We start from the raw sequence: 11,610 nt of genomic DNA on the forward strand, positions 1-11,610 counted from the left end.
CCCCTATCTGTGCCCTCTGACCTTCACCCACAGTCACCTCTCCAGCACACCAAGCTCCCTTATGCCAAACCCACCATCTTCAGGGCCCCTAGGGCAACTGTTCCCCTGGAGCTTCCCAGAGTCGGGACCCCTTCTACCACCTCATCAGAAGGTCCCTTCTCCCAGACACTCTAGCTACTCCTGTCTGACCATCACTCTTATTTTCTTCATAGATTGTGTTACTAACAAAAATGCTTATTTATTCGTGTCTCCCCCACAAGACTGGAGCCCAAGGGCTAGGACTTTGCCCTTCTTTCTCCTCCGCATTCCTGCATGGAAGCTTAACTCAAGCTTGGGGAATGAAACCTTGCTGCCCCTATGAGTGCAGGCGTCACTCGTGTGCATCAGAAAGGCAGGACAGGTCTGGTGCAGACCTCCAGTGAGAGGGCTCAGAGCTGGGTGCCTCCTCCAGCTGTGTGCTGGGCAACTCCCCACCCAACCAGCCCCAGTTTCTTCATCAGGAAAAAGAATCTCTACCTCACAAGGGGCGCCGTTGAAGTTTAAGGGGAAAATGAAAAATAAAAGCTTTTGAAATTAAAAAAAAAAGCAAGACACACACAATACTGTGAGTTTCATTTATTGTGTTACACTGGCACCTGCCAGGGACCCCGGACACTGTCCAGCTGGCATCTGGGAGCCACAATGCTGGGTGCATACCCGATACCCTGCCCTCCCAGCAGCAGCTCTCAGCATCCCTGGATGGCAGAGCAGCCAGGACTCCAGCAGATGACTGTTCCAGAAGGATTTGCAGTGTCACAGGCACCAAAGCTGTACCTTTCATTGGACTTGCAGCATTTAAATTTTTTTCCTTAGTTAACAACTTAAAAACAGGTCTATTTCACATAAAATCCTGAATTCCTGGCTTCTCCGGATTTTTGACATTAGATCTACATTCCCACTTTATAGCAATTAGCCACAACTAAATGACAGTCACCAAGTTCAGATGGGGAATCTATGCTCTGTCAGTCCCCACCATACTCTGTTGTATCTCAAGGTACATCATCAACTCAATGGCCCAAATATTTCTCTGGTCACGAAGCAATGTCTCTCTGTGTGGTCTTCAGGGACAGTAGGAAAGTCAGTTGCACCGCAAAGGCCTCACAAGTCAAAGGCCTACTTCATTCATTTATATGGCCTATGTGACCTTAAGAGCATCTGAGCTGGAGATCTATGAACTACCCCAAATCCCTGTGATCCACAAAGAGCACCCCCTGGATGGATGGGTGCAGCATTTACTCGCCACACACCCCTTCATGCGGCTAAGAGGCAGAGGTGACAGCAACAGTCAGGTTTCCCAAGTCTGAACTCTTTTCAAAGATCTCAAGTTCCCTGAATCAGAAGCACTGGTAAGCAGGGTGGACACACCAGCCACTTGGCTGTACCAGAGGTTGCAGTGTTAAGTCGCCAGACCCAAGCAAAGCTGTGCTGGAGCGCCCTCTGGTGGTCACAAGGCAGCTCTGCAGGCCACCATTTGATTCCAAGTGAGACCCAGCATCAACCACCATGGGCCCCAAAGCAGGCTCCCCGCCAACCCTATGGGTGCCAAGTTTTTGACCTTCAATTATTTCCTTCCCCAAACCTTCCTGATCTCCATTCCACACCTCAGCCACTCTTCTGGCACCCATCTCAGTCTCCAGTGGGGTTGGACCCCACCCAAGTTGTGTGGCCTCTCCATTTTTCACGTCCCTGTGCCTCGCTCCAGGCTTGGCCCATGGCAGCCTCGAGCTGTTTTCAGGGAAAAACCCTACAGCAGAGGGGAGGTCAACCCGGCCTACAGGGTGAGCAGCGCCGGCCAGGTGGGTCTCTCAGAGAACAGGAAGCACGTGGGGAATGATGATGTCCCAAGAGCCGTGGGGGCCAGATGGCCAATCTTCACGAAAAGCTTGGGATCTGTACTTTTACATGAAATACACCACGTTTTAAAAGTTGGCTCAAATGTATACACTACCCAGACCAAGAAAATGCACTGGCGGAGTGGGTCTGGGCCAGGGCCCAAGGTGGAGAGCTCTGCCGAGGCCCTGCAGCTGACAGAACCTTCAGGACGCTGGGCGGAAGCCACTGGTTTTCAAGGATTTGTTTATTTGAGTAGTTTGTAGCCGTCATCATATTTGATCCTGAGAGGCAAGCAAGGGAGAGAAGATTCTTGGACCCATTTTAGAGTCTGAGACACTGAGGCTGAAGTGGGCTCCTGGCGGGGTCACTAGTGAAGAGAACTCTGAGACGTGTGAGACTGCGTCCCGGGCAACAGCAGCCCCCAAGCGCACCTCACCTGGCCTGCCCGCTCCTAGCTGGGCCCTTCCTAGTCCCCTGGAGAACCAACCACCCAACCGCAGCCCAGACGGCGGCTCCCTGTGCACACCCACCCTCCGGACACACAGCTCCAGGACAGGCAGCCGGGCAGAGCCATGCGGCTCTCCACAGGCGCACAGTGCAGTGGCCCGCGAGCCCCATGTGGGGTTCAGGTCCAGGCAGAAACACCTCCTGCAGCCTTGCCCGTTATGGGTAGAGTGGAGGGTCCCTGGGTTGGCCAGGCGAGTGGCCATGGCCAGTGCGGCAGCCTCACCAGTTGGCCTTCACTGCCTTGATGTCGCTGATGAGGTTCTGGGCCAGGCAGATGCCAAAGATCTGGAAGACAGAGGGCAGGTGAGGGAGGGGCCACCGGGAGCGCAGACTGCCCGGGACACAGTGAGGCTGTGCAGGGCCACAGTGGTACCTGGAGAAGGGCGATGCCCACGAAGACCCCTGCCACAACAATCAGGTTGTCCTGCAGCCACTTTTCAAACTGGCCCACGCAGCCTTTGGTGTGGATGAAGCCCTGCTGCTCCAGCTCCTGGGGACAAATGGGCACCAGGCTCGGCTCGGCCCACCCACAGCCACCAGGGGCCCCACCACAGTCCAGCGTACCAAACTCAGCCTAGCCCAGGGCCTTATACCTTAGCGCCTGCCAACCTGGAGCCCCACCAAAGGGCCTTCTCCTCCTTGGGGGTCTCAACACAGACGGCTTCTCCTCTGAGGCCTTCCCTGACTGCCCTGCCCCAACCCCATTACCTCCCTGCTTTTAGCTTCTTCCTAGTACTTCAGTGAAATTGTCATACTGCTGTTCATATTTCATTATCCCTGTCTTCCTGTTTTCCTCCTCTGCAGGAGTCCACTGCCTTGGGTTCGGCAGTATCGAGACCTCTGTGCCTCCTGGGACTCAGTACTCCCTGCCCCACCCCTCGTCCCCGGAATCCTTGAGGCCTTTCGGTGCGTATGAGGGCCCCCCTTCTTATCCTAGTGTCCCCAGTTGCCCCCAGCCCTGTCCCCACCCCTCTTACCAGTTTGAGCCGGATGTCGTAGCCACACTGAGTGTTGAGGACATCCTCCTGAGGAGAAACACGCCAGGGAGCAACTCGGTAGGGGCACCCATGAGGTCTCAGGGGAAGCGGATGGAATCATGGATTCCACCGCGGCCGCCGCTCCTTAAGGGAAGCTGGCTAGGACCCCAGCACCTCTCCCTGTTACCAAGGCGCATGGCCGCAACGCCAGCTTGAACTACTTCCTTTTTAGGAGCACTGCCTGCCCGTGTGTTGTAAGAATGGGAAGAAGCCTGGCCCTCAGTGTCCCTGTGACTGGAGGGATGTCACCGCAAGAAGCTTCTGCTCTTAAAGAAAACCATGAAAGTTTCAGAACCCCCACCCCTGCCACCCCAGCATGGTGGGCCAAGAGAAGCAGTCCCCATCCAGCAGGCCTCAATGCCACCCACCGACACAAACTCCCCAGCCCAGCAGGGCTGCTATTACACATAAGAGGGCTTCCCGACATCGACATCGATGGGCCCCAGGGCAGCGCTGAGGTGAGGTCTGCGGTGGGCTGGTTCCAGACTGTGCCTGTACGCTGAGGCCCCGCCCCTCACCAAGGCGCACTCACCGCTGGGTCCCTGACGCAGCAGGAGAAGGGCACCCCACAGCGCTCCCGGCTGGGGTTCAAGTCAGTGCAGTTGAAGTAGATATTGAGGTTCCAGTCGTTGGGCCCTCGGGCTCCGCAGCAAGACCACTAGGGGGTGGGAGGAGAGCCCGGGTGAGCCAGGCCCACCCCAGAAGTCCCATCCTGTTTGGGGACAGGCCCAGGCTGGCTGGCAGTGGCCTGGAGACAGCCAGTCAGGTGTGAACCTCCCTACAGACAGGTCGAGCCTGGGCCCAGGGCCATCAGAGCAGCTCGAGGCTCCTGACCAGGTTGATTGGGGCTGGGGATAGTGGGAAGGGGCTCCTGAGCTTGTCCCCCTAGCCCAAGAGAGGCTGAGCAAAGGGAGTGGGTGAGGACGGTGGCCCAAGGACTGCAGCTTCCTCTAGGCCACCTTGAGGGTTGGGAGTTTCAACCAACTCTGCAGAGAGGCTGAAGGCCCCTTATCTGTGCCTGGTCTCCCCACACTTATCCCACAATTTTTATGAAAGACCTTCTCTTTTCCTCTCTCTAGGGATAGGAGAGCAATCCTGCCACCCTCATGACCATACCCTACCCCACTTTATAGATGCTGCCGTGGGCACCTGTATGCCCATGACCCCTACCCAAGACAATGTGTTGCTTCCTTAGGTGGGGCTGCAATGAAGCAAGCAGCTCACAATCTAGTGGGGAGACAGGCAGCCTTAACTCACTGACACAGCACAGGCTGCCAAATAGCTAGCCCTCAAGGGCCCAGCTCGGTGGTAGACACAGGCAGGCCCTGTGGACTGAACAGGGGGAGTGAGGCACAGCCATACAGCTCTGCCTACCTCCTCTCTGCTCAGCACCCCTGCTCCCACTGGAGAACACTGGCTCCTCTCATCACATCCCTGATCCTTCTCCTCCCTCAAGGCCAGCCCCTAGAGGCCTTCTGCTTCTCCATGCTTCCCCATTTCAGCTTTTACCACAATTTATAATGCTACACACATTTGTTTCTTTTGCTTGTTTATCATCTGTCTCTTCCCCCAAATCACCATCCACACAAAGACAGGTTCTAGCTCTTTTTCTGGAGAAGGCAATGGCAACCCACTCCAGTACTCTTGCCTGGAAAACTCCATGGATGGAGGAGCCTGGTAGACTGCAGTCCGTGGGGTCGCTAAGAGTCAGACACAACTGAGCGACTTCACTTTCACTTTTCACTTTCATGCATTGGAGAAGGAAATGGCAACCCACTCCAGTGTTCTTGTCTGGAGAATCCCAGGGACGGCAGAGCCTGGTGGGCTGCGTCTATGGAGTCGCACAGTCAGACACGACTGAAATGACTTAGCCGCAGCAGCAGCAGCTCCTTTTCACCCCTGAATCCCCAGCACCTAGCTCAGGACCCAGCACATCGTTGGTCCATCATGATTCTGTGTTAAATGAACAAATAAATCACATCCTAACCACCTGGCTCTTCGTTTAATTCTGCCCTGGGTTGAGAGCTCATCAAAACAGGCACCAGCTCTGGTTCACCTCTGGACCCCAGAGCAGTTCTCGGGGTGGATGGCATCAAAAGAGCATGACTGTTTAAGTGGGTGTGACTATGAGTGTGTATGACTAAGTGTGTGAGTGGGTGCGAATGTGCAGGCGGAAGGCGTCTAGGATTTCTTGAACTGTTCACTGACTGCTTCCTCACAGGGGTTAGGTTTGCAAGCTTAAGGGCGAGCTTCTGGGTGGTGGGGCGGGTCTCAAACCTGACTAAGTTCAGAGGCAAAACAAATAACATAAATGAGAGAAGAGGGCCAATAGGTATAATAAAATAGAGTGACGGGGATGGTGGCAGAGAGCCTCTCTACCAGCAAAGGGGCAGTGGCAATGTAGCCCCAGCCGATACTGTGGGCCAGCTTAGTAGAAGAAGAAATCTATACTGTCGTGCCATATTTCCTCCTTTAAGTGTGTCCTAATCCTGGCCTAGGAGCTGCCAGTTTGAAGCCTCTGGCCTCTGCTCCCCAACCCTGTGTCCATGCAGGGTTAGGCACATGGAGATCACCAAGGGCTGGCTTCCTTTCAGATAGGGGGACACGTGGCTCTCTTCCTTGGGGCCTGGCCTCGGAGGCAAGGGAATGGTCCCAGCACACAAGGAACTTGCTCCTTCGTTCATCTGCCTGGCAGGTGCCTCCTGTATGTGGCTGGAGCTGGATGCCAGACTTACGTATTCCTGAGCAAAGTCAATGAGGTTCTGGAGGTCAATGTCGTCCCGATAGGCCTTGACATTGTTGTTGATGAAGAGGTTGAGCTGGTCTCGAATCCAGTCCTTGAAGACGAAGGCCAGGATCCCTGTTGCCAGCTCCAGGAAGAAGATGAGGCCAAGGAACACAGAGAACTGGCGTGGGGGGGCAGATGGACAGTGGGGGTCAGAGATACAGGGCCTGTTGCCACTGAGTGGGGTTTCAACCTCCCTCATCCTGACTCAAGGCAGCCCAGAGTCTCCACCTTCTACCATATTAGTATTGATTTATGATGAAAAAAGATAGCACTGTTCTTACCTACTCTATTGTCTTTGAGAAGCCACCCTCCACACACAACTCCAGTTCCTTTGGTTCCGGAGGAGCCACTTCCATATAGAGGACTAGGCACGCATCAAGAGCCCACCAATCAGAGCACTACCTCCCCTGGGGCCACAGGGATTGGTCCAGAGGTGGCCAATCAGGATTAAGGAGATGCAATTAAAGAACTTTGGCAGAATGGCTTGGAAAGCAGAGACTCACTCAGCCTCCAGCAGAGTTCCAGGGAGGGCGGCAGGAAGCCAGTACCCCCACCCCCCACCCCTGATTCCTGGACATCTTTCCACCCCAAGGGGTCTGGAACCAACCCAGAGGCACAGAGCTGAGAAACAGAGAGGCTAGGCCATGTGACACTGTGGTGGCCCCTGGATCCAAAGGCGATGGCAGCTAACACATCCCTGGATTTTCTTAATGGCCATTTTCGCTTAGGGCCCAGGCCACTAGGTTTCAGTCACTTAAAACAGTTGCTGCTGCTTAATCGCTTCAGTCGGGTTCAACTCTGTGACCCTTAGGGACTGTAGCCTTCCAGGCTCCTCTGTTCATGGGATTCTCCAGGCAAGAATACTGGAGTGGGTTGCCATGCCCTCCTCCAGGGGATCTTCCCTACCCAGGGATTGAACCCCGGGCTTCTTTACCACTGAGGCACTAGGGAAGCCCCACTAACGACAGAGGATCCTATAAATGAATTAATAATACAAATCTGGTGACCACTGTTAAAATTACACAATAATAAAACTACCATTATTAAGCATGAACTATATGTAAGAAGTGGGTGGGAAGAGGTTGGGGTCCCCAATGAATCTAGGTGGGAGGGCACTCACAAACTTGAGCAGGAAGGTGTTCTCCCGGAGGGCCCCAATGCAGCCGGCAAAGCCCAGCACGGACATGACGCCTCCAACCACCACAAACAGCCACACGGGGTCAAGGCCTCCCAGATCTGTCAGTGCCGAGATGTTGGAGAGAACGCCCTGTGCAGGGGGAGCAGAGGCAGGTGGGGGGGACTGGCCCTCCCACCATCACAGCCCATAGCAGCCCTGCACCATATCCCACTGCCTTACCTTCTCACTCCAGGCCCAGAGACCAATGGCCAGGAACAGGGCCCCCAGCACCTGCAAGAGCAACAGCAAAGAGCTGAGGGCTGCGGCACCAGCATTCCTTCCCATCCCCAGCAGAGCCCCCTCCCCGCTGGCGCTCTTCAGGAAGCCACAGGGAAAGAGAGAAAGAGGGGAAAGGGCTGTAAATGGGATCCAGGGTCTTTTCCATCTTTCTAAGACTGCATCGCAGTGTTTCTTCCCACAGGGCACAGCTTGGAACACTGAACCCTCCCCAGCCTTAAGAAGGAATCCCTTCTTGGAACTTCAGAATTGGAACAGAGGAGGGCCAAACAGTCCCACCAAGCAGCAGCGACTGGTTCCTGAGCCTCTTCCCTCCCCTCAGGCCTATGGTAGAGTTCCAAGCTCCTGGCATCCTCTCCAGTAACTTCCCAAGTCTGGTCCTCTTGCTTCCCTGCAATTCTGTGACTGCCACCCTACTCCCGTCCCACCTTTCCAACCTCCATCTGCCACAGTACATCTTGGCAGCTCACAGCCAAAGACCTCTGAACGACCAGGAATCCCAGTGAAGAGCTAGATCAGCAGAGGGGCCCTGGATTAGGCCTCCTAAACACCACCCACCATCCCACCTCATCTCTGTGCTAGGACGAGCCCGGGATGTTCAGAGCAGCTACCTGAGCAGGACATCTAGTTTCAGAGGGAGAGCGCCCCTCCTGCCCAAGTGAGGCCATGACCCCACCTCTTCCGACCTCCGTCTCCCACCTGCTTTCTCTACAGGCTCCCTCCCCGCCTCAGCACAGAGCCTCAGTCAGCTCCACCCTGGCCACCCACCTTTAGCACCCACCCCTTTCTGACCCCAGGCTCCTCTCACTGCTGTATTCTTTTCTAGAAATATTTTTCCTTCCCTCCCCCACACTACATCTGCGATGTGAAACCAAACCTCACTTCTCCTGCCTCATCCCATCTGACCCACCCATGGCCTTTAGACAGGTGAATGATTACTACTTTCTCTTTTTCGAACCTCCCCATGGTTAACACAATGCCATTCCTCCTCCAGCCCCTTTTCAGCCTCCCTCCTACAAGGCTCTGCGTCACTGGTGCCATGCACAAGGCCACCCCCTCCTCCACCAGGTTCCAACCTCAATCTCCAACCTACCCTTCTTCTCAAACTCATCTTTCACCTCATCATGACACTGGCAATCTCCCAATCTCCACACAAACCTCTCGCTGGCTCTAGAGGCCTTAGTCCACCTGCCTGCTGCAAAAGCCTCCACATCCCAGGCTCCATTTCATGCACCAAAAATACATCAGTGAAAAGGGCACATGAGCTCTCAGCCTTCATGGAGTTTACACTCCAGTGGGGGAAATCCACAGTGAGCAAACAAGGTAGTTTCAGATAGCAACAGAGCCTTTAAAGAAAATCAAACAGGGTGATGTGATGGGAAGTGATAGGGTGGTGGTGGGGGGAAGCATGTTTCAGTTAGGGAGCATGGTGACATTTTAGCTGAGGCCTGAATGATGAAACAGGGCATTGAAGAGAAAACAATTCCAGGCAGTACTGAATTCCAGGCAGAAGTACTGAATTCCAGGCAGAAGTACTGAATTTCAGGCAGAAGTACTGGCAAAGGCCCAGAGGTAAGATCATGGTTGGTGGTGGAAAGGACAAACTGAAGACATCAAGCCAGACACCGTGGGGTGCTCTGGGCCAGTCCTGTCAATTCAGCCTGATAACTTCCCCTGAAACCTTCCTCACCTTGTCCACCCGCCATCACCCCTCCTTTGCCCTAGCCCGCCTCCCTAGTCTCCATGCCCATGGCAGTCAGGCAGATCTGCCTCTAATACAGAAGCTAAACTAAATCCATCCCCACTGCCCTCAACATGAAATTCAAACTCTGCCCCAGCCCTGGGGCCTTCCACACTTGGAGTCCCATCCTGGGGAACCCTGGAACAAGCCTGGGTCTCTCATGCCTCTCCCCCCCTGACATTTGGCGGCTCCCTCTGCTCAGTGCTCTGCCTCACCTCTGCCTACTGCCCACTGAGCTGTCACCTTGGCTCCGCACTTCCTGGCTGTGTGACTCTGGGTTAAATGACTTAGCCTCTCTGTGCCTATTCCTTCACCTATAAAAAGTAGATTATAATTAAAGTAACTGTCGGAGAAGGCAATGGCAAGCCACTCCAGTACTGTTGCCTAGAAAATCCCATGGATGGAGGAGCCTGGTAGGCTGCAGTCCGTGGGGTCGCTAAGGGTCGGACACGACTGAGCGACTTCACTTTCACACATTGGAGAAGGAAATGGCAACCCACTCCAGTGCTCTTGCCTGGAGAATCCCAGGGATGGGGGAGCCTGGTGGGCTTCCGTCTATGGGGTCACGCAGAGTCGGACACGACTGAAGTGACTTAGCAGCAGCAGTGAGAATATAGTAAGTTATAATTCATGTCATCTGCCTAAGAGCCCTGAGGAGCAGGCATCATCATCCCCCACTCCCTGTCAGGGAAGCTGAGGCCCAGAGAGAAGTGACTTGCCCACTCACAGCTAGGCCCGAGACAACTAGAGCCCCAGACTTTCCCACCAGACCAGCTCTCTGCACATGGCCCACACTCTCGAAGCTGTGGCACTACAGGGGCCAAAGGACACCCACTGCCAGAGCAGCTTGCGGGCAGAGGGCAGTGCCACTGGTTCCTGCTAAACAAAAACTGAGTGGGCCTGACATTCTGACCCAAGGCGTCAGGAGTAGAGACTGAAGAGTCAGCAAGTAGGCTTGGAGAGATGGAATGGGGGAGGGAGAAGGGAAAGATGACTTGGCAGCCCCAGGGGTACGGATTCCACCCCAGGAGGGCACCAGCAGTTTCCTTCTCCAGACAGGGACAGCCTGGCCCTGACACCTCGATTTGCTCAGCTGTGGAATGTTGAATTCTGTTCCCCAAGGCCAGCTCTCCCGGCCTTTCATTAGGGAAAAGTCCTCGGCTGAGAACTAAGAACTAGGGCGACTGGCCCTCCTTGCCTGCAAGCCTCTTAGTTTGGGGGTGGGAATTTGACCTATTCCTTCCCCCGCCCCCTCCTCCCCGCCTCTTTGTAGGAGCTTAAGGAGAAGCGGTAGGCCCAGGTACTGGAGAGGTAAAAGGGCTGGAGAGGGAATCCGGCCCTTCGCGGAGGCTTTCTCCCTACCGGCAAAACCAGAGGCGGGGCTCCGCGGACCCGTTACACCTCAGGGTAAGGGAGGGTAAGTGGGCGACCCGCACCAAGCAGGGCCACGGAGTCTTCACCGAAACACCTCCCATTTCTCCGCTGAGCCCTGAAAAGACCCCGGAAGACTACCCCTCCCCATCCTACTACCGCAGTGGCTGGGACCCGCCCCCTGCAATCCGGGCCTCTCTGTAATTCCCTCAGGTGCCCCAGAGGGTGGGCGTGGAGGAGGGAAGGGGAGGGAGAAGTTGGGGGACGGTCCCAAGGCCTTGTGGCAAAAAGTGTCTCCCCCTAGTAGGGGACTGAGCCTCCTCCTTCCGCCACCCCCAGCACAGGGTCCAGAACCCACCCCACGCTCACCCAGAAGACGATGTTGAAGCCAAACAGGAAGTATTTCCCGCAGCACCCGACCTCGGGTTCCTGGAAGTGCTGGTGCTTGCCGGGCATGGTGAGTGGCCGCACGCCGGCCCGGGAACCGGGCCCGGAGGCTGGGCCTAGCCCTCCGCGGGCCGCCCTGGGCTAGAGCCGCCCGGGGCCTAGCCCGGCGGCTGCGGCTTCATGGCCGCGGCCACACAGAGCGCCCGGCGGGCCCCGCCCGCCCCGCAGGGACCGCCCCCGGCGCCCGGACAGCCCCCGCTCGGTCCACTCAGAGCCCCGCCTCTCTGCCTGATTCCGCCCCGCCCTAGGCTCCGCCCCTAGCCCCCTCAGTCCCCTTTGGAGTCCCGCCTCTGGGTCTGGCTCCGCCCTCTCCCGATGCACCCCTGCGGGTCCCGCCCCCATACAGGCACACCGCCCCAAGTCCAGGCCCCGCCCCACAGCCCGACTCAGCCCCCTCGGAGCCCCGCCTCTAGGCCTGAGTCCGCCCCTTACG

The 11,610-nt window shown here is 56.0% G+C and overlaps 1 protein-coding gene across 3 annotated transcripts; it reads right to left on the reverse strand.

Moving 5' to 3' along the window:
- Nucleotides 1-2,098: 2,098 nt before the first annotated feature.
- TSPAN17 (tetraspanin 17) lies at nt 2,099-11,387 on the reverse strand. Of its 3 annotated transcripts, none has more exons than XM_088838761.1 (10): nt 11,100-11,387; nt 7,562-7,612; nt 7,325-7,471; nt 6,152-6,322; nt 5,065-5,247; nt 3,949-4,074; nt 3,357-3,404; nt 2,753-2,869; nt 2,603-2,664; nt 2,099-2,153 (listed from the first exon to the last, which is right to left on the reverse strand). In XM_088838761.1, the coding sequence occupies exons 1-10, from the start codon at nt 11,184-11,186 to the stop codon at nt 2,117-2,119; spliced, it is 1,029 nt and encodes a 342-aa protein (XP_088694887.1). In that variant the 5' UTR covers nt 11,187-11,387; the 3' UTR covers nt 2,099-2,116. The 3 variants fall into 3 exon arrangements, with proteins under 3 accessions (XP_088694887.1, XP_088694888.1, XP_055286537.1); XM_088838762.1 differs by having other exon boundaries at nt 7,325-7,440; nt 11,100-11,187; XM_055430562.2 differs by lacking the exon at nt 5,065-5,247 and having other exon boundaries at nt 11,100-11,379.
- Nucleotides 11,388-11,610: the final 223 nt, after the last annotated feature.

Source organism: Moschus berezovskii, chromosome 8, assembly GCF_049115385.1.
Source record: "Moschus berezovskii isolate FMDL1 chromosome 8, NW_MosBer_1.0, whole genome shotgun sequence".
NCBI lineage: Eukaryota > Metazoa > Chordata > Mammalia > Artiodactyla > Moschidae > Moschus > Moschus berezovskii.

What these genes read in the sequence shown, in the direction of transcription:
- TSPAN17 (XM_088838761.1), bottom strand. Translation starts at nt 11,186, where the DNA reads ATGCCCGGCAAGCACCAGCACTTCCAGGAACCCGAGGTCGGGTGCTGC. An exon ending in TTGACTTTGCTCAGGAATAC is followed by an intron (nt 5,248 to 6,151) that starts GTAAGTCTGGCA and finishes GCGACTCCATAG; the next exon opens with ACGCAGCCCACCAGGCTCTG. An exon ending in AAGGCAGTGAAGGCCAACTG is followed by an intron (nt 2,154 to 2,602) that starts GTGAGGCTGCCG and finishes CTTGCCTCTCAG; the next exon opens with GATCAAATATGATGACGGCT.